The 26,383-nt window shown below is 44.5% G+C and overlaps 1 protein-coding gene across 7 annotated transcripts in view; it reads right to left on the bottom strand.

The window, feature by feature from the left end:
• The window catches only part of LOC119647112 (potassium voltage-gated channel subfamily KQT member 2), a 1,176,525-nt gene that overhangs the window by 131,527 nt on the left and 1,018,615 nt on the right, over positions 1-26,383 (bottom strand). For all 7 annotated transcript variants that reach the window (XM_038047893.1, XM_038047892.1, XM_038047894.1 and 4 more), the window contains 2 exons: positions 9,890-10,015; positions 8,603-8,713 (listed from right to left, as the gene is read on the bottom strand). In XM_038047893.1, the coding sequence (XP_037903821.1) occupies positions 8,603-8,713; positions 9,890-10,015 (237 nt within the window). The remainder of the gene's footprint in view (positions 1-8,602; positions 8,714-9,889; positions 10,016-26,383) is intronic.

Below are 26,383 nucleotides of genomic sequence, written 5' to 3'. Positions count from 1 at the left end.
GTGTTAGCAGCAGAGCTGCTACTTCCATATATGTGGAACTTTTCCTTGCCTGTTCTACGTATATCGCGATTTCTACCAACGTCATGCAGGTATTATTGCGGGCTCCTCCTCTAGATTTTGAAGAAGTGTGGCGTGCAACGGCTTAAAGGTTAGGAGGGGCGTACCTTTGGTATAAACTGATTAATTACTGCGGGTCAGGTGGACGGGTTAGGACAATTTGCCGTCGAAAGCTTCTTAGACGAGATTACATGCTTAGATGAAACGAAGGTGGAAAAAATCGGGTCACATACGAGTACGTTAAAAGTGCGCTTGCAAGAAGAAGTTCTGTCGTACTTTTTGGGTTTAAGATCGGCTTTCCCCTGACGGATGATGATGTATTGAATAAGTTTCTCTTCTTGTGGAACATTGCCTCTAGTTAGGATTGTGATCTGTGTGGAGCCTACTCAGGGGACTACTTTCATGCTCTCTGTGACTTTTTAGCGCACTGTGACAACTGCAATTTAGACAACATGGGCAGTTACGTAGTGAATGGTATGTTCGATTTTAGTCAGTTCCTGGCTAGCATACTAATGTAAACCCAAGTACTACCTTCCGGTGATGGAGGGAGTTCATCGACGCTGCTTCATCTGCAGTATGATGAGCGAATCGCCATAGTGGCCGGGGTGCAAAGCCACTAGCTCCTTGTATTTTGTGTTAATGTTGTCTTGTGATCTTTCATGTGATGTTTTGTAGGCAATGTGGTAGTTGATTGGTTCTCCGCATTGAGATAATTCCAATCAACCCGATGGGAAGTACCGCCCCGAGTACTCGAGGAGGGCGATCAGAACTGAGTCTGGTTCCTGCCACGAAGCCTCACCGAAGGTTGTCTGGTACTATAGAAACCAGGATGACCTCCGAGAGCATATGTCCTAGGTGAAAACCTTGTCGGAGTTCCATGGTGGGCAGAGGCCCTTATAAGCTCAAGCGTGAAATTGCGCTGTACATCTCGAGTACCGTACTCCTTAGTTGCCGTAGAGGCTTTGAATGCTGAGTGCAAGACTCAGCTTAAACTGGTACATTTTTACCAGTCACGGCGAGTCTCTGATAGTAGTCTCCAAATCAATCCATGTCCCAAGACGACCCTGGGATTATACTTACATGGTAGGGTAGGGTAGGTTACGTTAAACCCTCACGACCTTCATGTCAATGTTGAGGAAACGATCAAAGGAAGGAAATCGTGAAAGCGACAAAACCTGATGACATTGCAGTTGATGTCTAAAAAAGGGACCCAACATTCAGGGTCAGTTCAGAACACCATCAGACTAGAAAGAAAGCACGACTGTTTCAATGTCGAAAAACAAAGACAGCCCGGCATAATGTTTAAATTACCGTCCAGTTGCTATCCCCCAGCATAAATATTTTTAAGGGCATTCTTGGTCGTCATTGAGATTTTATAGCCCATTTGAAGCCTTGACCTTGAAGATGTCGTTCTTCCAACCATCACAATCTATCGATTGCGTCCTCTATTTCGAAATCCGCGGAGCAAGGCGTCAGACGGACTAGTGGCTTCCAGCCTGGAACCCACTGTCGTCAAGCTGGGTGTAGCGAGTACCAGACATAGTACTCCTGACCCGAAGCCCTCAGCGTCGGGGGATCCCTCGAAAGCGAAAACCGACGAGAATGTCGGTCGCCGGAAACCGACTAAGAAGCGAAGGTCTACGGGTGTCCTGCTCAAGAGCCAGTACCAGAAGGCCATGCATATTCTCAGTACGATTGCTAAAAATAAGGAGGCCGGTACTGTTGACGAGCGGGATGAAAAAGACCTCGCTAAATACCAGGCGATTGTTGATGAATACAACAGGACTAGACAACTAGGCTGACGAGCAGAAGGCGAAGCCCATCGCTCTAAAACGCAATCGATCTCAAGACAAGGTCGAACAAAATAAGAAGCGGAGCAGAGTGGGCAAGAGCGCAGACGCTAAACAACATCCGAAGGAAATTGTATAGCAACCGTCAGCCGGCGGCCCACGTACTGCGAAGCCCTTCAGCGACGTGGCCAAGAGTCACTTACCTGCGGCGCTGGCAGATGGCAATTCTGCTAGCGGCAAACTAATGCTGGAGGTGTGTACCAGTGTTGAGACTAGGCCGTCGGGCATGGTCTATGAGCATCTCCTGGAGACCGGAGGTAAACATCCGGGACTCACCCCCCACTTTGATTCATCTCAGATGGTCCGTGGGTTCCATGTAATAGCTTGCATGGACCAGTTCACTAAGGACTTTCTCGGTTCGTGTGGCGCTAAGATCAGCGATGCCTGGGAGGGCGTTAAATTCAAGATCATCCCTTACGACGAGATTCCCAGGAGACCGGTCGCTCGCATCTGGTTGCCGAAGACCCACATGGAGAAGGACAAGCTCGTCCATTTCCTGCGCCTTCACAACCCCGGGATTCCTATGGATGACTGGGCTGTTATCAAGGAGGAGGAACCTCAGATAAACAGCCAGCCTGTACTATTCCGCATAAACGAGGAGTGCCTGGAGGCACTGAAAAAGGTCGATTATAAAGTGTGGTTCGGAGTCAGGAACGCCAAAGTAAAAGTCTTCCGTTCTGCAAATCCGGACGACCACCTAGATCCAATGGACGCCGCCAACGAGCTGTTGGAGGAGATGACGATCGACGGTCCGACGGGGGCTGACAAACCCCCTACGCAAGCAGATCATGCTGCGGGTAACGCAGATAAATCTGCAGCACTCGGAGTGCGCCTCGGCTAATCTGCTCGTCTTCCTCTTAGAGGAACACATCGACATCGCATTAATAGAGGAGCCCTGGGTCGGAAGGGACCAAACCATCAAAGGGCTCCAAAGCAAATATTTTAATTTATTCCACAGCACAGGAGACGCTGATCAGGATAGACCTAGAGCATGTATTCTTGCGAGGAAGAGTCTGCACGCTTTCCTGTGTCCGGACCTGAGTTCCAGTGACCTAGTTGTGGTTAAGCTGGAGCAGGCGGGGGCAGAGAACGTGTATATTTCCTCGGCTTACATGGCTCATGACCGATCAGCTCCGCCAGAAGAACTACAGCATCTGACAAACACCATAACAACAAAGAAAGCCAACCTGTTGATAGACTGCGACGCGAATGCAAGGCATACGCTTTGGGGCAGCTCCGAAATCAACGAAAGAGGTGATTCATTCTTTGATTTTATTACGACTTCAAATTTATCGGTGTGTAACAGGGGCAGTACACTAACCTTCCATTTCCCCTGCTCGGAGAACTGTGACGGTTGGGAGCAGATCCTTGATATCACCCTAATAACCGACAACGGGATTCTTAGGGTGGAGGACTGGAGTGTGTTTGACCAGAGATCCTTCTCTGACCACAATTGGATACTCTTCAGTCTAGATCTCGCCGCAGAGTTCTCAAAGCCCTTTAGAGACCCCAGCAGGATCGACTGGAGAAAGTTTGGTCAAGTAATTAAGAACAAACTCTCCGGTGCGCAAATTGGTAGGATTGGCACGACAGACGAACTGGAGTCAAAGGTCGGGGCTCTGGCGAAGGCATTTGATACCGCCTTTAAAGTCTCGTGCCCTGCTAAGTACAGCAAAAAGACCCTGCCACCGTGGTGTAACGAAGATCTCTCTAGTCTCAGGAAGCTGACCAGAGAAATCTTCAACATCTGCTACAGGCAAAAATACTGGCAGCCATACAAGGACTGCCAGAAGAAGTACAAGTCGGCCATCAGGACCGCCAAGAGGCGGTCTTGGCTGGACTATTGTCAAAATATCGAAAGCACTAGTGAATCCGCGAGGGTCAGTAAGATTCTGTCCAAGGAACATAAGAGTCCATCCTTCCTTAAAAAGTCGGAACGCTCCTGGACGGAATCTTCTAGCGAAACCTTGGAGCTGCTAGTTCAAACGCACTTTCCCTCCAGCGAGGAGGACTGTGAGTCAGAACCGTGCTTGGAGGGTTTGCGGCAAAACCAGCTGTGCGAGACTATCAAATCGGCAATTACCGAGGATAGGATCGGCTGGGCTATAAACAGCTTCTCCGCATATAAATCTCCAGGCCCAGATGGCATAATGCCAGCCATGCTACAGAAGCAGCAGGAAGGGGTTGTGCTGTGGCTTGTTGAGATTTACCGGAGCTGCATCACTTTAGGATATGTACCGCAGTCTTGGAGGCGCGCACGAGTGGTTTTCATACCGAAAGCGAGCAGGCGCGGTCATGAGTCTGCGAAGGACTTCCGACCAATCAGCCTGACCTCTTTCGTGCTGAAGACCCTAGAACGCGTCCTGGACATTCACTTAAGGACGATTATGGAGAGATCGCCTTTCTCTAAGTCCCAGCATGCCTACCTCAAAGGAAAATCCATAGAAACCGCCCTCCACGAGATAATTGGCACGGTTGAGCGGTCGCTGCAATACAAGCAGTATACCTTTGCTGCTTTCTTATATAGAGGGAGCTTTCAACAACGTCAGTACCAATGCCATCAAGGAAGCCTTGACCGATATTGGATTGGAGGGATATCTCACGCATTGGATTATATCCATGCTGAGTACCAGGATAATCCAGTCCGATCTGGGAGGCAACCACTTGACAAGTGCTGTGAACAGAGGCCCGCCCCAGGGTGGCGCCATCTCACCGGTGCTCTGGTTAATAGTAATGGACAAAATTTTACGTACATTGGAGAGCAGCAGGGTGAAGGTGGTGGAGTATGCCGACGACTTGGTGATATTAGTATCAGGGATGTTTCTGTCCATTATGAACGACATCATGGAAGGAGCATTGCGAAAGGTGTCCCCGTGGGCCGCAAGATGCGGACCCAGCATAAACCCAACCAAAACGCAGCTGATGCTATTCACCACCAAGACAAGGATATCTGAATTCCATCTACCACGGCTGAATGAACAAAGATTGGTTATTTCCTCTAATGTAAAGTATCTGGGTGTAATCCTGGATCCTAAGCTAAATTGGAGGTTGAACATAGAACTGAGGGTTAAGAAGGCCTGTATAGCCTTCTATGCCTGTAAGAGAACCTTTGCAAAGAAATGGGGTCTCCGGCCGTGGATGGTTCTCAGGATGTACACCGCTATAGTGCGTCCGATCCTGATGTACGGCTCTATTGCATGGTGGCAGGTTTGACGAAGAAATACAATAGAATGAAGCTTAATAGGATTCAAAGAACCGCGTGTGCAGGTGCTACGGGGGCTCTGCAGTCCTGCCCGGCAGATGCTCTCAATGTACTCCTGCATCTCCTCCCCCTAGACCTCCACATCAAATATGTTGCAGCGTGCAGCGCCGTCAGACTACGTGAGTCCGGATGTTGGACAGCGAAGTCCTACTGCCACAGCAACAACCTGGATGAAATACCTCCAGAAATCTGGGCATCCCTCACGGACTATGTCACACGCAAGCTGAACTTCACGAGAAACTTTGCTGTGGACCTTCCAACCAGGGCAAAGTGGAAGACCTGGATGACACGGTCTTCTTTACGGACGGATCAAAGATGGCCTATGGAGTCGGGGCGGAGGTTTTCTCAAATACACACGGTGTATCCAAGTCGTATGGTTTTCCAGGTTTCGCCAGTGTATTCCAGGCGGAAGTACTGGCGATATTGGAAGTCTGTCGATGGCTGGAGCGTGATTCGAGCCCCAAGCGTAACATAGCCGACAGCCAAGCGGCCATCAAGGCCTTGTACTCAACGACGACATCTTCCTGGCTGGTGGGGCAGTGCAAAGACGCGCTCAACCATCTGGGCGGCACGCTCAAGGTCACTCTCCTCTGGGTTCCCGGGCATAGGAACATAGAGGGGAATGAGCGGGCTGACGGATTGGCCAGGTAAGGCTCTGCTCTTGGCAGTCCCTCGGGGAATACAGTCGGTATTCCGCTGGCGGCTGTCGGGGGCGGAGTCTACTCGCACTACCTAGCAGCCGCGGGCCTGAGATGGCGAACGCTTACAAGCTGTGCCAAGTCAAGGAGAATTTGGCCCGCTTATAACATAGCCCGATCACGAGAGCTCCTGTGTCAGACGCGTGCAAATGCATTCAAGATTACGGCGGTCTGCACGGGGCACTGGCCCATAGGGGACCATGCCGCTAGGCTCGGCATACCCTACAACTCGCATTGCCGAAGCTGGGGAGAAGGAAGGGAAACCCTCATGCACTTTCTCTGCGATTGCCCATTCTTTGGGGACCTCAGAGAGATTTATAGCTGCAGGATCGGAGAGCTGCTTTCCTTCGTGAATGCTACGGGCTGGCTCTGAAGATCCGAGCCGGCTGGACTCTGCTTCCCTGATCCCATAACAACAGTCACGGTCTTAGGAGTTTGTGGCATCAAAACGGCGCACCAAAGCGCTAATTGGGCTCCTCGGAGCGGCCACTGATACCTACCTACCCTTATATAATGGTGCATGTTGCACATCCGTAGCATAGCACAGGCTGTGTACTCATAACAGGACCCAGTAGAAGGTTCTATTAGCGAGCTGAATTCGGCGTTCTATTTCGTCAACTTCACTTCTATTATTCAATATTTGTACACCTAAGGAGTTATATAAAGTTGTCAACAGTTTCTAAGTTGAAATTACCGTGAACCAAACTACGCATGCCAGGGATTGTGGACCTATTGATGAAATATACTCTAGGAGTTACGCATGGAGAAACCTAATTGTATTTCTTGACCTAGAAAAAGCGTGTGATCATGTGCCTCGCAAATTCATCTAGTATACATTGGGCCTCGCGAAAGACGGGATCAAAAAATTAAACTTGGCAATATGGTAGGCATATTTACACTTCTTCGGGTCTCTTTAGGATTTTTTCAAGAAAGCATCCTTTCACCACTTATTTTTAAGATTTTGTGTAAACACAAAACCTTATTAAAATCGGTTTACTGTCGGTCTGTCTGTCTGTCCGTCACACCCATTTTTCTCGGAGACGGTTATAGCGATTCACACCAAATTTGGTACGAAGGTGGGAACTGTGAACGTTCACGCATACAATGAGTTACATCCTGTTACGTCGAATTCAAGGGGGGGGGGGGGTTCCCATACATGCAAAAGGAGGGTGTAAAATTTTTTTTCATCAAATATAGTCATGTGGGGCATTAAATTAAAGGTCTCGGTTAGTACTTTTCAAAGCCGCTCTTAGTTTTGACATTTGTTGGAAAGGTGGGGAGTGTTGGGGGTTGAAAGTGACCATTTCTTTAAGGGGGCCATTCTCAAAAGCCACCCAACCGGAAAATCTGAAAAAAATCAGGAGGCTGCCACTGTATAGTACCTGGGCTGCGAAATACCTTCCATACCTATATCTGTTCAAATAAAGTTAATAATAGTATATTACTATAATTTTTAAAAATTCGCCCCAAAACCCCCCCTTAAGTTCATCCTAGCACCACGAATTAGGTTATAATGTAGAGCATGATCTTATCAAGTTTGGTGAAAATCGCACTATTACTAACGAAGTTATAATGCATCAAAGTTGTTGCTTCTTTCAAAATTCAAGACTATGAATGTTAATATCACCCGAAAGTGGATACTCTCACATAATATATGGATATATTACGTGCTACGTACTAAGAAAGCCACAAAACCTTTCGTACCTGAAGCGTCCAGCTTCCGGTTTCCCGACTTGTTGGTGTTATCGAGGATATTATCATACAGGACATTTAATGTGAAGCGCGCCACAGACGCTGCAAACTGCTCTATGCAAATGATATTCTTCTAGCGTCGCACAAAAAAACTGAACATGAACAAAAGTGGAATGGCTGCCTAATGCGCGCATTGTCATTGACAACGAACTGCGGGGAACTGGGTGATTTAGATTTGTTATCAGCTAATGGCATACTGCGTTATGAAATTGCTTTAGGCGTTAGCGCAATTAGTTTGAGATGACTTTGACAACTAGCGAACGACACATTAGCGAACGTCCAAAGTTGACCACAGTGTCATCCGGACTGTCCTCCTCTATGGTTCTGAGTGCTGGCCGAATATTTATGACAATGGACGATTCCTCGCGGTAATGGAGACAAATTTGCTGGGTTAGGACGCAATATGCCATAGTCTTATTCCAAATGAGGACATCAGCAAGCGATTTGATTTTGTAAGATGCGAGAAAGGTATTTTCGCTGGTATGGACCTGTAATTCGCGATGATGACAACTGACAGGCCACGATTGGTATCAGGCCTAAGTTAATGCGAAACGACCAAGAGGCCTGTTATTTTACCTATCTTTTAAATTGTGAGGTCTATATTTATGAATAAAAAATTAGGTCCAAAAATTTTTGAATTATGTGTATAATTGCTATATGAAATGTGAGTATCTTTCATCTTCCTCTTTGTGGAAGTCAAATTTCAATGATTATTAATGGGTCATTTGTTATGCAGGTAAATCAACATTGACACTTTTATTACAACTAATATATTTTAAATGGATGTAATTTCAAAGCGAATTTCACGGGAAGAGGGCAGTTTAATTCAGTAATTTGTCCCAATTCACAAAGTATCTAAAATTGAAATTCTACAGAAATTCCATTCTTACAACTACACATGTCGGAACATCATAACAATAAACTTAACATGACAACGCAACGGCAAAAAGCAAATTCGTTACATATTTTTATGGAATACTTACGGCTGGTAAAGCGAAAAAAGAGATTCCTAGAAGCGCACAAAATGATGCTATCAATTTCCCTTGCCATGTTTCTGGCACCATGTCTCCATAGCCGACCGTACAAAGTGTTATCTGTGGAAAAAGATGGGAAAGAAAATACAAAATAGGTAGTACCTGTCATGTTTGCGAAAACCTTGATAAGTGGATTCTTTTACAAAATAGTAGGCAACCTATTCCAGCATACAGTAAGTCAAAGTGAAAATTATTCCTTTGGAATTTAAGGCCCCGATTGTCGCTAATCGCGGGATTTCCAGAAGCGACCAGTTTTTAATAAAATTCAAAAAGCTTAAAAACGAGAGGTAAAAGCCTGAAAAAAGGGCTATCATAATTGAAAAGGATGCTTTCATTTGTCCCAGTTCAAGGGGCGTTTAATTTACAATTCTGGATGATACTTCGTCATCTTTCACGGCATTGGGGTGGTAAAATTTAATTTGAATAAAGTTTGTCTCAATTTACGACAATAAGGTTCACAAGGGTAAGTTATTCTCTCAATGTATCTCTGGGTATTAAAAGGAAAGCTGGGTTCTGTCACTCGCTGCTCCTGACAGAAGGTACTTCCGTGGTAAGACCTTTTCTTCTCTCTCTTTAGTAAAGGCACCTTTTTACATAAATTTTCCAACCGATTGCCCTCACTTACCCTCAGTGTGATTCATATAAAATTTTCATTGTTTTTCTCAAACACGTTTTCCTCGAAAGTTGACTTATTCGGAGAACGTCTAATGAAAGCCTATCATGTTTACATATGAGAGGACTACGAGCCCAAGTGTGGGCTTTGAAGGCTGAAGTAAACATTTGCGCGCCAACGATAAGGATTTATACATGCAACGTGTGTGGGAACCGTTACATTTGTCACTTTTCTCGTAGCTAATATTACACCGAAACCCACAAGGAGTCTTTCTTTATTTGTTCAATATGTTAAGTGGATAATTTTCACTGTGACTTTTTGTATGCGTTGGGTAGCTTTCCTTCTCAATTCCACTGGTTACGTTATGTACTATATTTGCCAGGAGAGCCTGTTCGTTATCGGTGGTGTAAGGAGGCATATGGATCTTGTCACCAATGTTTTGGTCGTTTGGATTTTTCTAGGAATACTACAAATTTTCGTGTCACAAGGTGAGCTCTGAAAACTAGGATAATATGGGTAAAGTACTGGGACCAGGATATGCTAGGGAAGGTGAGAACGGATAGGAAAAATTACACATTCTTGTGCATGTACGTAACACAGGTTCGACCTGATGTAATACTTACCACACCCCACCACAAGGCTTGAGCAAAATTACTAAATTTGTCGTTCACATCCTTCTCCATGAGGTACACGAGGAACGATGCAAAAATAAGGCCAAGGAAACCTATGTACATAGTTGTTATCAATTCCTGTAATGGAAGAAAATTTAATATAAAAAAGGGAGCATGCTAAGGTATTTTGGCTATTTTATTTGGAATCCTGTATTGGAGCTGTAGCAGAGTACTGGAAGTACAGGAAGATGGTGTGCAGGAGTGTTATGAATGGCAGGCAAATTTTCTTTTGAACTCTGTTTATGTCAAAGGTTGTTCAAATAGAGAATTAGATATCAACGTTTACTGAGCCCTGTCAGTGACGATATGGGACAACATTTCTACTCGTTAGCTTGTGGATACATATGTTGATGTACATTGGATGACTGAACTTTTACTCGTTAACAGAATTGGCTACGATTGGGTACAGATAGAGACGAGATATTAGATATTAAATGGTCGGTAAAATATGCACCTTTGGAAGTGTTTCTAAATTGAACAACTTATGCTGATTGTTATCAGAAACGTGGGAGTAGCTATTTTTTTGGGGTTACATTATCCTGCAATTGATTCGGTTAGAATAGATAGGTTCAAGAGCCAGGATGCAGACAAAGGACATTGAATTTCTCGAAAAAAGATTCACCCAGAAAATGTGTAATGAATTATGTGGGTAGAATGATCAGAGCGATCATCCTAAGCGGCCGACAGCGACCTAGAGGGCAGAGCTATCCCAGAAACCTAAAAAAAATTGACTAAGTTGACCGTGAAGGTCCGCCCGCAAAGATTGAAGCTCCATCAAAGTGCTCGCTCGACATGTGCTTGCACGCCTCTGTGATAGCCAGGCTCGGGAATGTGGGGGGGGGGGGGGGGGTCCTTTGAGCGCTTTGATCCCTCACGCTTCATTACTACCAAATCAACGTGTCTATTCCGATACGTGGGTCCGCACCGGATTCCAAAGTAGACAATACTAGGAAATTCGCGACGGCCTATCGAATAATAACCAGAACGCGAACTAAAATTGGAAAATAAAATAAAAAAAAACGGCTCGACCCAGCGCGAAGGAGGGGAAGATCCATGATGGATCACAGTCCCAATTATTGCCTCTTCCGCCTCAGATCTTGAATGAGGCGCGGCCCCTGAGGCTCCCACCCTTCCTTGACAAATGGTGATTGAATCTATCCTCTTTACCTTGGGATAATGTTCTAAACTTAATGAGATATCAACCACGCAGAGAAAATTTAGCTTCAGAATTCTGACATTGTTTTGGATGAAGCCGAGTCTATGTTTTGGTTTCATGCTACTGGAATACCTTAAGAAAGGTAGAAATATGAAATTATTTTATGCAAAAGCAATTAAGATTCGCATGTAGTAGTGTGTAATTCTTTCGCTGTTCGCAAAAGATACAAGTCCTCGGCCACTCTTTTTAAGGTTTTGTTCGAAGAATCGGGTCAATGTTTGCCTATCTGTCAGACCCGATTTTTCTGAAACGGCTGGACTGATTGTTACGAAATTTGGAATTTTGCCTTTGAATCCCTTTCTATATAGCAGGTGGCAGCGTTTTGTGTGGGGTATCAAATGAAATGGTTCAATTTGTACTTTTCGAAACTGTGGGGGGAGGGGAGTGAGGGCTCTAAATATGACCCCCCAAAACGTGTAACCGATCTCGTTCTTAGAACCTATAAAACCAAAAAATTTGAAAAAATCGCAGTGGTACATCTCCATGAAATATAGGGCTAAAAAAATACATTCGGTTCCGATATCTTCACAAATAGGGAAGGTGACCTCCCGGTTCTGTACGTCGTCGTCAACTAAACACCTCTCCATCGTCAGAGAGCTAGCCTGGAACCGTTTGTCACATTACTTCGCGCTAGTCTCCGAACTCTCCCGCCTTCTGGACCCCTCAAATCAGGCAATGTTTTTCACCAACGGGAGGTAAGAGGAGGAAGGGAACTGTCAGTTCAAGTAATCCCCGCAATCCGGCTCTGCCCCCGGTCGAGCTCTATCTTCTTAACAACGAGGACGACCTGAACGTAATGGACAACACGGCTCCACCTGTCAGCAGTCCTCAGCATCTCCTCGATAATGTTGCCTGGAGAGAGATCCGGTGTGTTTACATAGAGCTGCTGACGACTCCCATCCCACCTTCCACAATAAAAAAGTGTGATGGGCGTCGTCCACAACTCCATTGCAAAACACACAATCCGGAGGTCGTGCCTTTCGAATCCTGTGCAGATAAGACTGAAAACCTTCCATCCGATTCAGCCACGCACTTAAGTTACCGATGAGCCGCGCAGTCCATATGCCTCTACTTTCATTTTGTCAAGAGAGCTACCCACTCGTCTAGAGTGCGTTGCCGTTCTTCACGAGCAACAACCTCCCTTGGCTCATTTCCCTTGCGCTTGTATACGACTTGATGCTCCTTACCGGTTCAGAGACAGTGCGGTGTGCAGACGCCATCCACAAAGCTCGCCTTCTGTACTTGCGCGAGACGCTTACGATACACCTTCCATACTAATGCGTCGTAGAGCAGGACAGACTGCGTTAACTCATCAGGAGACGTCGCCTGCTAGACGTAGGACCCCCAATATTTGCCATTAGCCTACTTAACGCCGAAACTCCAGCTGCAGTCTTGTTTGCTGCTACTTTGATTTGCTCAAAATAGTTCATCTTTGAGTCAAGAGTCAGCCCGAGGTACTTTACCGCTGGTTTTGACTCTGTTATCAACTCGCCGAATGATATGGGACGCAGGGTCGGAATTCTCTTTTCAATGAGGATGACTACTTCGGTTTTTTCCAATGCAAGATTGAGTTTCAGAGGTCTTGATAAGACGCTATAGGTTAAAAAGGCTAAAAAAATGTGGAGAACACGATCACATGATCGTGATAGTTAGTGAGCCTGACCACAACAACGACGACGGGGTCTCTATTGAAGATGTAAGTGGCAAGGCGGCAATATGGGCGTGGAAAAATCAAGCTAACTAACAAATAGTAGTCCGGGAGTCGGGTTTGTCAGCGGAAAAATAAATAATTTACTCACTTTTATGCTCCACCAAGCGCGTCGATGGCACAATACGAGGAAATGCTAATTGTGTTAGTTTCGAATGCAAGGGTTGTGTATTGGGAGAGTTTAACTACTAACACAAGGAGTTCTATTCGAAGATTTTGCGGAGTTAGATTTAGTGTTAGCAAACATCATAAATGCTGCCACTGAACAGACTCGAACTCAATAGTCGATTTGACATATGTTGGTACTACATTAACGAGGAGAATGGTCTAATATGTTAGTGAGCACAATACTCATAGCGACAGGCAACTTTCCTTAGATCGAAAATGGGCCGTATGGCCGCGTGGCCTCCGATGGGGAGCCAAAAACCAGGGTTGAAGGATGCGTTCGCGTTCATAGAGATGCCTTTCGGAGGCTGTAATCTCGATGGTGCGGCTTTACACGGCTTACAACGCAGCTTTGCCAAGGCGAATGGTCCTCATCAATGGCTGGTCACGGAAAGAAGAAATCGCGGAGTTGCAGGTTGTAGACTTAGCTGGTACTCCAGAGGAGAACAGTACACGACTTAAGCGAACTATACACACCAGAAAGCAGGGATGCTTTAAAGAAGTTTGCGTGGATTTTAACCTCAGACCCTAGGGAACAGCGTACACGGTTGTTATGAAGAAGATGAGGGGCGAACACCACAGCTGATTTGCTTGCATCTACTTGTCGATAGTGACGATAAATCGCAAATAATAAACAGTAAAATAATAGTAAAGCTCCCGGTCTGGAACGGCCCTCAGTAAAGCCTTTAATATCGTGGCCAACAGTTTATCGGCATATTGGTGCATATTAGCAGGTGTTCCCGCCTGGTGGAAGTGGTAGAAACTTGTTCTACTACCAAAATCCAATAAGAGACCGAAAGATCATCGATTTGTCTTACAGACACGATAAGGAAGATGCTAAGAAAGGTGAGGTATAATAAACTTTTCGCTTTCACAGATTATAGAGTTGACCGGTTGGAGTCTGGTTTTCGCCACGCTCATCCTACGATTGCCACCATGGAGAGATTGGTTTACGTTGCGATGTTTTTCAAAAATTCTTACTTCGTGATAACGTTATACGTAAAGATGCATTCAGCTAGCTGGCAATGAATAGAAAGCTCATTCAATAAAACGGGCGTCTTTACTTACTTAACCCAGCAGTTACGATACCACAGCTATCAAAGCACAGTTTTGTGTCCTCTCCTGCTCGAACAAGGCTACCCAACCCAGTTTTGCGGATGAAATAGTTGTGCTCACTAAAAAACCTAACATTGAAGTGTACAGTAATGAAACCGTCAGTGCCATAAAAATGTGCTGGAGATTGTCGAGCTTGACCTAGCGAAATCAAACATGAAGGCGGTTTTAATGATCAGCCATGGGAAAAGAAACACGACTTGTATTTGGGGTGGTGGTCACATTATCACTTTCTAGACAGTTACCAATTAACCCCGCCATGCTATTAACATAGCATGCTGGTTCCAAGCCCCCTCAGTAAAACAAAAATAAAATGCTGAGATCAGGGAAAGAGATAAATAAAGTATAATTCGAGTTATTCCACTATGCTACATCCTCTGTTGGTGACTGATCCCGCGACAGGCCGACAAAGAAAGTGCATCCAATGTCGTCAGAAACAACATGACCGAATCGAGTAACAAGCTTCGGAAAAATGCTGGGCGACTTTATCGGGAGTAGTCTACACCCTCAATACGGTGCTGGCATTGCCATCCCAGAGGGTTTCTGTGATTAAAGAAGTCGAACGATTTAATAATCGGCTGATGAAGCTCACCATTATATCAGCTGATCGCACTATTCACTTCTTCACCGCGTACGCATCGGGTTACTTTCTCATACTACGCTTTCTTCACAACCGTATTCGTGAAATAGTTGAAATAACCGGGAGTTAAGGCGGATTTGTCAAGAATGGCGGAACCATTGACGCAACACACGCTGCGCGGTTACTCATAGAGAAACATCGTGAGAACCATTGCCCTCTTTTCATTGCATATGTGGATCTAAAGAAAGTGTTTGACCGTGTACCACACGAACTCATCCGGTATGCTCTACGATAACACTTGGTGCTAGAAGAACTCGTGCGTTGCTTTACCACGATCCAAAAAGTAAGGTTCGAAGTATGGCGGGTCTATCATCATCATCATCATCATCAACGGCGCAACAACCGATATCCGGTCTAGGCCTGCCTTAATAAGGAACTCCAGACTCCCGATTTTGCGCTGAGGTCCACCAATTCGATATCCCTAAAAGCTGTCTGGCATCCTGACCTACGCAATCGCTCCATCTTAGGCAGGGTCTGCCTCGTCTTCTTTTTCTACCATAGATACGGGTCTATCAAAACCGTTTTATGTCTCTGTTGGTATTCATCAAGGTAGCGCCCTATCACCAATCCTCTTTGTTCTTGGTATGGACACTGCCACACGGGACATTCGACGTGCAGTATCCTATACACTGATTTATGCAGATGCAGTTTTCCTAGCGTCTAATGACAAAAATGATTTCGGGCGACTTGTCCAATGATCATCGCATGCAATACGATCTCAGATTGAATCTAAATAAAACTGAACTTTCGACGACGGATCCTCATGATGTAAATATCTCGTGTCAATGTTATCAGGCAATGGAGAACTGCGTTATGAAATTCCTTCTCTCATTAACGCAACCTAGATGAAGTGGCGTTCCAAAACTGGTGTTCTTTGTGATTGACGTATCAACGAATGTCTCAAATCTAAGGTTGACCGTAATATCGTTCGTCCAGCTACTCTCTATAGTTCAAAATGTTGGCAAACTATAACAAGTCGGGAAACCGGCATCTCGGGGCTTCAGGTGTGTCTGGTTCTTCTGTGAGTATATTTGAGTGCAGATCATCTCATTTATACGTAGCCCGTTATGTATATACATTTAGTTAGTTAGTTTCTGAGAATGGGTCCATTAAAGAAATCATCACTTTCCACCCTTCCACTCCTCCTTTTTAATACATCTCAAAACTAAGACCGGCTTGGGAAAGTATTAATCGATAGCTTTCATTTGATACCAAACATGACTATATTGGGACCCCCCCCCCCCCCGTAAATCTCAACGTAGAAAAGTATAACTGACTGCATGTCTAGGCAGTTATAGTTCCCACCTTCTCATCAAATTTCGTTTCAATCGGTATAGCCGTTTCTAAGAAAAGTATGTGTGTGACAGACTGACGGACTGAACTGCCGTGAACACCTTTCAGAAAGGTGGGTCAGGTTCGGTTGTAGACCTGACCTTTGTCAGCCCTGCGCTAGCGCATGGTATGTCCTGGTGCGTCAGCCAACGCTACACCCACAGCGATCACCAGGCGATCTTCTTTGGGGGCCACAGGGCAAAGACCCATCATGCCCGAAACAGAGAAAGATTTCAGGCTGGTCTGCAAAAACTTTGAATGAATTGACCTTCACAGAGGTGTGGTTAGATCAAGCTTTTAAAGCAGGCGCCTCTATGGAAAGAGCCGTCCGTGTGACCAAATGCATTGCTAAAGCATGGAGCATGGAGGTGCTCATTCCCCAGTAGGAGACCAAACTACTGGTGGAATGGTGAACTGGCTGGTCTCTGATCAGCCTGCCACCAAGCCAGAAGAGCGGCTCAGAAAGCGGTAGGTAGAGTCGATCAGGGGCAAAAAGAGCCCGCCTATAAAGCAGCGCGCAAAATCTCAAGCTCGCCATCCAGCGAAGCAAGCGAAAATGTTTTAAGAAGCTCTGCTCAGAAGCGAACGTAAACCCGTGGGGGGGTGCCTACAGAATCGTAATGGGACGATTCAGAGGCCGTTCACCTCCGCAGATCACATATTCCACCCTCTTGCTAAAAATCATTCAGGGCCCAGCAAGAGGAGAGCACCGACACATTCTAGCCACCTCTGAATGTGACGGCAATTCCGCCAGTCACCAGAGACGAGCTGTTGGATATCTGCGGTAAAATAGGAGACAATGAAGCGCCGGGACTGCACGGAGTACCGATTAAGACCCTTAAGCTTGCTGTGAAATCCAAACTGGATATGTTCGCTGAGTTGTTCGAAGCGTGCATGTCCTAGGGCATGGAAGCGGCAGAAGTTGGTATTTCTGCCTAAGCCTGGTAAATCTCCAGGTGAACCGTCCTCATACCGACCCATATGTCTTTAGAGCGGGTAATCTATAATAGATTCCCCCCGGTTGAGAACCAAGGCGGCAGTAAGGGTTCCGCAAAGTCAGATCAACCATAGATGCCTTGGCTGAAGATGCAACTTACGGAAAGGGTAGTACCAGCAAATATTGCGTGGTAGTAACCCTGGATGTGAAAAATGCATTCAATTCGGCCAATTGGAATCGAATACGGAAATCTTTAGCAAAGGTTGGTATTCCCGCCTATTTCGCTGCTATCGTCGATAGTTATTTAACTGAAAGGAGGCTCTGGTATGACACTGATGACGGACCCCAGGAGTACGTTGTTTCCGCGGGTGTCCCGCAGGGCTCCGTATTGGGCCCACTACTCTGGAACATCATGTACTTAATCTTTCCCTTCCGGAGGACGTCACAGTGGTGGGTTACGCTGACGACATGGCGCTGGTTGTTGTCGCAAAGCATCTTGAAGATGCTGAGTTATACTCAAGTGAGGCAATCAGTGCTGTTAAAAGCTGGCTAGAGAGCTCTGGTCTGACACTAGCGGAGGAAAAAACAGAAGCGGGGTGCTTATTGGGGGATACGAACCCATGCGCACAAAGGATTGCTTAAACCTCACCAAAAAGAACCTCCGAATCATAGTGGGAATTCTCACTGGTCATTGTCGGCTGAACTATCACCTAGGGAAACTAGGCATATCTACGGACACTGCCTGCAGGTTTTGTGAGGAGGGGGACGAAACCTCTATACACGTCCTGGAACAGTGTCCGGTACTTGTGCAAAGCTGCTTGAGACATCTGGGAGAACACTTAATACCAGATGCAAAGCTGAAAGATCTGGAAGTAGGGAACATACTAAAGTTCCTAACGGTTACAGGCCTGCTTGAGATATTATGATCAATAGGTACACTATAACCAGTAAAAGGGGCATAATAGTTCTTCAAGGACGCGGTGCGACTTTCCCTTAACAGAATAATAATAATCACTTCCAAGCCGACCATCAAATATTTGTGGGTGGTGATAGATAGGAAGCAACACGTGCAGTATATTTATGATAAATCATCCACTGCTAGTATGGCCCTGGCGAGGATGATGCTGAACGTGGGAGGGCCAAGGCATACTTCTAGGTCGCTTATAGCCAGGGTGGTGACCTCGATCATGTTCTATGCAACCCTAGTTTGGAGGCAGGCGTTGCGGATGTCAGTTAACACTAGTAAACTGAATGCAGTGTATAGGAGGACAGCCCCGAGAATATGTTCTGCCTTCAGGACTGTCTCAGATGATGCAGCATGCTTGATCTCTGGAATGATGCCGATTGACATCTTGGCAAATGAGATGGCGAACATATACAATGCGAAACCAACCTCTTCCTCTTCGCGGACGAAGAAGACTTAGAGGGAGAGATCCATAAAAAGATGACAAGAGCGGTGGGAACGCTCGGGAAAGGGTCGGTGGATTCACAGGCTCATTCCTGCCATCAAGGAGTGGTTGGAGAGACGACACGATGAGATTAATTATAATCTCACTCAGGTTCTCACGGGGCATGGACGATATCTCCAATACCTTCACCCGATTGTCCAAATTGCGATGGAGTCCCAGAGGACCCAGAGCATGTATATTTCCACTGTCCGAGATTTGTGGAAGAAAGGAGTAATCTAGAGGAGACTCTAGGAGAGGTGCTGGTACCAGAAAATCTGGTGCCGAAAATGCTAGCACATCAAGAGAATTGGGATGCGGTCAACTGCATGATCGCATCTATCTAAAATAAACTGCGAAAAGCAGAGGAGAGGAGAAAAACGCGGTCACGTAAGCCGCGTATAGAAGAAAGGTGACTAAGATAGAGTGAGCTGACTCTGCCCCGTGATGTAATACTTTATGGTGGGTTCTGCGGGGCAGGGAGGGTGTCGGGGGCGGTTTAAGTGGGTAAAAATCCCACACACTGGTGTGTCCAGGCCAGTGTCTTTTGAAGATTTCCACCTTCTCAAAGGAAAAAAAAAAGACAGACATTGAACCGATTTTAATATAGTTTTGTTTTGTAAAGAAAATTTTAAGAAACAAAGAACGGCGACTTGCGGTAATGGAGACGAAGATGTTGCGTTGAACCAGTGACGTGACACGTTTTGATCACAACCGTAATGAGGATATCCGTGATCGATATAAGGTTGCTCTGATCGTGGAAAAATTGCGGGGCAGGCGTCTTCGATGGTATGGTCACGTAATTTGTGTTGACAAGAATGGTAATACGCTTAATAACCTGGATGGGGTTTGAAAGCCTCGCTATTGCATCCAGATCAGACATTTGATAGAATCGATTGGCGAAACCGATCCCGCTTGTGGACGGGAAAAAGGCTGAAGAAAAGGAAAATGATTCAAATTGGGAATCATATCATAATCAGTAAGAAGTAGTAATGATAGATGCGGAACAACATCTTTAGTATGCTTACGACAAAGCATCTATTGCAAGTGCGGCCCTGGTAAGAATGATGGCGAACGTGGGGGTCAAGCTATACTTTCAGGTTGCTTATAGCTAGTGAGCTTCACCCTGAGCTTCATTTTGGGGACAGGCATTACAGGTCACGTTTAACGCTAACAGATTGAGTGCAGTGTACTCTGCCTTCATCACTGTCGCAGATGATGCTGCGTTTGTTATCTCGGGAATGATGCCGAATGATGTCCTGACAGGTGAGATGATGAAAATATATGACATCAAATCGATTTTTCCTTTATCGCAGAAGAAGGACCTGGAATAGACTCTAGGAGAGATGCTGGTACCAGAAAATCTGGTGTGAAGTATGGTAGCGTGTCAGGAGGACTGGGATGCGACCAACTCCATGATCGCATCTATCCAGAGCAAACTGAGAAAGGCTGAGGAAATAAGAAAAGCGCGGCTACGTACGCCGCATAGAGACGAAAGGTGACCAAGCAAGAGTGAGCTGACTAAGCCCCGTGACGACGTTGGGGTTGGTTTTAGTGGTTAGAAATTCCACACGCTAGCGTGGCCAGGCCAGTGTATTTTGAAGATTTCTATCTTTTCCAAAAAATAATAAAAAACAAAAGACATTTAACCAATTTTAATAAAGTTGCATTTTACACAAAACCTTACAAAGATGGATATACGCCTTGGTTGACACCATTTGTATTAAAAACATAAGTTTAAATTAAACAACAATAAAAGTTTAATTAAACTATGAATAACCAATATGAAGCCGTCCGCTACCACAGCGTTTAAGGGATGAATGATGATCCCTAAGTTCATCACATGTGAGGCTATCGTGTCCTTACATTGAGTGCCATTTGAATGTGACTTGGGAGTTATCATAAGTGGTTGTTCGGCTTACAAGGACTGGACAAGAGACTCGAACTCATTAGGGAAAGCCATGGTATGAAGGGGACTAAATTTCCAGCCAGGAAGAAGAATTGGCTCATTTAGATATATCCGCTGCAACACTAGTGTTCCGATTTGAATAGCTTCAACAATAGCTGCATTTCGATGCTATATTGTTGATTCAATTTTAAGGAGTATGGATCTACAGCACTGAATATAAATGTCTGATATACAGAATAATAGTGGAATTGAAAATGACATCAGCTGGCGTTCGAAGCTCAGTAATAGTGTAGACATACAAATCGAATAACAGCTGAGCGAAAATTGAGTTCTTATATTGAATACAATATGGATGGATGTGTATCTGAATCTAAACAGGAATAAATTTGAAGAAATTTTTCTGGCAAATTTCAATTTTATTAACTCTTTTCGTAAATAAAATATTGAATTTTTGTTTGAAGTTAACTAGAATGTTTTAAACCGAAGGGGTTTAAAAGGAAAGCGAACACGCACTTGGAAATCATATATAGTAGTTATGATCGAAATCTTTCTCAGTATAAAATATTGAATAAAATATATCCTTGAAACCGAATTTGGCCATGTGCTTACTTTGCTGAATAGAACTGATAATAAATCACCGAGGAATTGTCCTCCCATCACTTGATATACACTTCTTCTCACAGAATGCATCTTTCTCAAACTTTCGATTCCCAATTGTTACAATAACGAACATCACTGTCAATCCTTTTCAGGAAAACTTTTCGAAAACAACACCGAAACTATACTGATCCTCATTCCTTCACTTCTAGATACAGAACGGCCTTAAGCCCAGCGATTATATCATCTTGACACGTCAAAATTTAAATCTATATTACCTAATCGTCCTTTCAGGGATACTCATACCTAACTTGACAGAAAACGTACATGTGTGACTTTCCAATGAGGGTCTAAAGTGCCATACCCGCATATAGGCATTGTCAAATTCACATGTTAATCGATTGCTTTTAATTAGATTTTCGGTAGATGGACGTACACAGAAGGAGTTTAATATTGTGATTTATAGCTTTCGATTAGTGAATGTAATATTTGTAGGCGCACACTTTACAGGGTTCTAAGGGTTGAGATTTATTGCAGATATTTCGCTGGACTTTCAATATTTTAATTAGGTACCGGAAATAGATGGGGGCTTTTGAAAGTAATTGATGTTTGCTAATATAATTTGAGTCAATTCGAAGTGGAGGAGCTGGAAACGTTTCCTCGTTGAAATCTTCTGTGTTTAATCCTCCGGTTGGCCTAACATCCTATTATAGATGTACATGGAATGGCAGAGTTGCTGGCAAAAGTTGTTACCGTTCTGATGTCGTAGTACACTATCTTGAGCAATACCTTTTGAGATTTATTTCTCACTTAACTCTTATTAATGTTCTTGGCATCTAAACAGAAGTATTTGTAATTGGTAACAAGAGTGGGATCATCTAAATTTATTGTCCAATCCTCCATTTTGAAAACTGCAGAGTGAGTGACTGTTGAACGGTAATAGTAATTGACCGAATTCATGAGAAAACTAATAATTCATTCCTGGTAGATTTTCCAACAGGCGGCTTGACAGCATTGGGATCTATCTAATAGAAGACTATAATATTGTTGGGCTAGTTTAGGAATTACCAACACTACGGATGAGTAGGTGATGTACGTATAATAAAAGTAATACCACTTTTTAAGTGTAATATCACATTACGATCACCGAACACGTTTGAAACAACATTACAGCATCACCACCTAGTGGGGAAGTGATTATGACATTGCTTTTGTTAAAGGTAATGTCACATTACAAAACATCACCGAGTAAGATTGGAATGCATCGTTCGATACGTCACATCGTCCTAGAAGTGGCGGTGACACTCGTCGGGTACCGAGTCGTTGGACTTGTGTATGATAACTGTGAACTAGGGGGATTTTTGCGATGCCGAGCAAAGCATTCTTCTTTTTCTTCAGCCCTTGTCCCGTTCAAGAGCGGGGTCGGTTCGTCGTGATCGGTTGCACCACTTTGTTTCATTAAAAGCCTGATCTGGATGCAACCGCGAGGCTTTCAAATCCTCATCTAGAGTATTAAGCCAAGGTTACTATCGACTTCGATGTTCAGACTAATCTTGGCGATTGAATTCTCGTAAGCGTGAATTAAGTAACCATACCATCGAAGACGCCTCTCTTGCAATTTTTCAATGACCGGGGCAACTCTATATCAAACGCGGATATCCTGATTTCGGATGTTATTAAAGCGTGTCACGCCACTAGTCCAACGCAACATCTTGGTCTCCATTACCGCAAGACGTCGTTTATTATCTTTTATAGTCGCTCAACACTCAGAACCATAGAGGGCGATAGGGCAGACGATACTGCAGTAAATTTTAAATTTGGGACGTTCGTGGATGCGTTGAGTGAGGCATAACGCAACTGTCCATTGGCTGATAGCAATGACCCGAGATATTTAAATCGCTCAGTTCTGGACAGGTCGCTGCCATTATAATAATAATCGTTGGCGCAACAATCCATATTGGATCAGGGCCTTGAAGTGTGTTAGAGCAGTTCATTCAAGACCGTAACGGTACAATACAGTACACTGTAGGAGACAATGTGGTCAGCATTGCGCTCGCCCGAGATTATAACCCTGATTTGACTCAGGTACTCATTCACAGCTGAGTCGACTGGTATCCGACGTCAAATTACGATACAAATTCCACTGTCACCAGTGAGATTTGAACCGCGACCTTCCGTACGATAGCCTTGTGCTCTAACCACTCAGTTATCTGGTCACTGCCATTGTCGTCAATAATTCAGTTTTATTCAGATTTAATCTTAGACCGTGTTGCTGGAGGGGATCATTCCATTTTTAGACAAGTTGTTCGAGATAATTATTGCTATTAGAAGCTAGGAAAACATTATCTGCATTACCCATGTATAGGGCGGTGGACGTTGGACGTCCCACGTGACAGTGTCCATAACAAGAATAAAAACCAACAGAAACACGAAGCGGTTTTGAAACACTAGCCATACTTTGAAGTTTACTTTTCGGGTTGTGGAAGAGCAGTTGGCCCCAGTGCATGAGCTTTTCAGGCACTAAGTCGTAGAGAATACCAGATTAGTTTATGTGACACACCATCAAACGCTTTCTTCAGAGCAACAAAATGTGATGTAAAGAGGGCAATGCTTCTCACTGTGGTTCTCCATGAATAAACGCGGAACGTGTATTCTGTCAGTAGTTCCGCAGTTCTTGACAAATCCGGCTTGATTCAGGGTCATTTAAACGATTTCGCGAATATGGTTGTCAAGAATGCGTTAAATATCTTCATGGTATGGTAGAGTAAAAAATTGATAGACCAGTAGCTTGCTCCAAACTACAATTTTATTTTATTAGCTACTTCAGGTAGCTCTGTACTGAAGAAGAGAGTAAGTTGCTCCCGAAATATATATATACATAATAAAATAAAATTGTAGTTTGGAGCAAGCTACTGGTCTACCAATTTTAGACTTAACTACAAAGAGAAGACAATATCTAACGTTTTAGAAATGGTAGAGTAACCAAATTGGACGGTAGTTTGAATATTCTGCTGCACTGTCTTTCATATTGGAACTGTGGTACTTCCTTGCAAGTTAGACGGTATTATACCTTCTTGAATAGCCCGATTGAAGAATTCACTGAGCCACAGTGTTGGGTCCCAGCTCTTCATTTTCCAAAGCTTATATGCGATATAGTCAACTTCTGTGACATTTCCCGATTCTATCCATTCTATTGATTCCTTGACCTCAGTTGCGCTGACAGGTGGGACTCCTCCAAATGTCGGCAATGGTTGTGAAAGTGGAGGATGAGCAAATCTATTAGTTGAAATCTACTCGAAATATTCTATCCGTCGCGCGCGAGAGTTGGGAAGCAAAGTACTGTTCTAGTCATTAATGCAACAGAAGTGTTCGATATCATGTATGCGTTCTTGTCAGCTTTTGGCAAGTCGATACACATTCCTCTCGCCATCCCGAGTGACCAATTTATAGTAAAGATCTTGTAATGAACCGCTGGGGTAATAGCCTTCTTTCCTTCCTAGCTGGTATTCTTATAAATTTAAAATCTTATTTAAGAATCGAGGGATTACTAAGTCTGCTATCCTCTTAATGGCGGACCGGCAGGGTGAGGCAGCATCTGATAAGTTGACTCTACTTTGGACGAAACTACAAGTCATATCTTATACATTTGTAATTGGTCAGCGTTTTATCGTCGAGAATCAAAATGTATATACTGCAAAGTGGCAAGTAATTCTCCTTTGCAAGAATCTCTACCCTTTTCTTTGCATGTGAAAGTATCTTGCTATGGTATCAATGCAGCACATTTTCTGCTATGAATGTGATAAATGTAGGCCAGATATTACTCTGGAAGTCCAAGGGCAGTATAGGTTTGTAATGACATTTATCGAATCGTCGATAGTCAAAAGGCCATTCTGGGAGGCCGGGGACGACAAGGAGGGGAGAGTTATCCCAAAAATCTAAAAAGATGGCGAAATTGACTAGGAAGATCCTCCCGCCAATTTTGAAGCTTCATCGAAGTGCTCCGTCGACACGTGGTTACACGCCTCTGCGGTAGCCAAACACGGGAATGGGAAGCCATTTCACAAAAATTCACGTGTCTTTTCCGATATGTGAGACCGCCCCGGATTCTGAAAAATAAACCAAACACGGGGAATGGTGCAAGCTTAACCTGAAAATGAAAAATTTAAAAAAAACAGCTCGACCGCGCGTGTAGAATCGTACAAATCCAGACCTGAGTGATTAGATTAGAACGGAAGATCCAGGTCACATCAATGTTCCTCCCGCCTCAGATGTACTGCGAGGCGCGGTCTTGGAGGTACCCACCCTACCTTAACATCGCCAGACCATTTGCCCATTTGGCAAAGTGCCGTCCGCTGTTACATATAATACGTACGAGGATTTCTGTGAAACTGCTACCTCGCCAACTGCACGGAACTTAGTCAACGGAAATAGGATATCGTTATACCTGCCTGAGTCTACATCTCCCAGTATGCCATCCCCTCTCCTCTTAAATCTCTTTTATTTTACGATAGGATTCTAAACAAAAAAACACAAACAATACTCCTTGGTCCACTTCACTTTAGCTACACTTCTACCCTCCCGCACTACACAACCTCAACTCCTCAATTCAACTGCCCCGCTCTCAATCGATCAGCCGGTCCCGATCCCGATAATTATCGTCCCCGGTCCATGACTTTGAACTTAAAACTATGAGGGACAACGAATGGTTGTTCTGGTCAATTCTGGCTTGCACCATTGGAAAATTATGAAAAAACAGAATTTACAATTGGTTTTATTGGAATTGGACTATGAGATTTAAGGGAAAGGGACCAGTTGTCCGGAAAAGGCGAATGAAATTCCGCTTCTGTCGCTAAGCCGCCGACACTACATTTTCCAGGGTGAAACTAATGGTACCCACTATGGTGCGCGCACTTGGAGAGTTGTTGACGAGCCAACCTATCTTCATTCCCATGTAGTGGTTGCTAGAATTTTCTTCTGGAAATGGAAAACTGGAGACTTAACGGAATTGAGGCGAGCCTACTGCCCAAAAAACGGGACAAATTGTACCAACTGGACCTCCAGCTTCGGCGTTGGATAGGTATCACAAATCTACACGGAAAACTATTTATGTGGAAAGAGATCAACAAATAAACATAACCCTCTTCAGAAGGGACCACTTTCAATCTAATTGACCACTTTGAATTCCTACTGCCAATTAGATGATAGAAACACTGAAGCCATTCATAGAAAGTTCTTCGTAAAACCTATGAGGGGAAATGGATGCCGCGATAACGTCGGAGATGTTCTGAAGGTGAAGCACAGACAAATGATCCTCACAATGACCTGAAGAACGTTATCATCGCTACCTTTATATGCATATTTGGCCCCAATCATAAAAAGGTCGG

Source organism: Hermetia illucens, chromosome 1 (genome assembly GCF_905115235.1).
Source record: "Hermetia illucens chromosome 1, iHerIll2.2.curated.20191125, whole genome shotgun sequence".
NCBI classification, from domain to species: Eukaryota; Metazoa; Arthropoda; class Insecta; order Diptera; family Stratiomyidae; genus Hermetia; species Hermetia illucens.
This window is presented reverse-complemented; position numbering and strand designations above follow the sequence as displayed.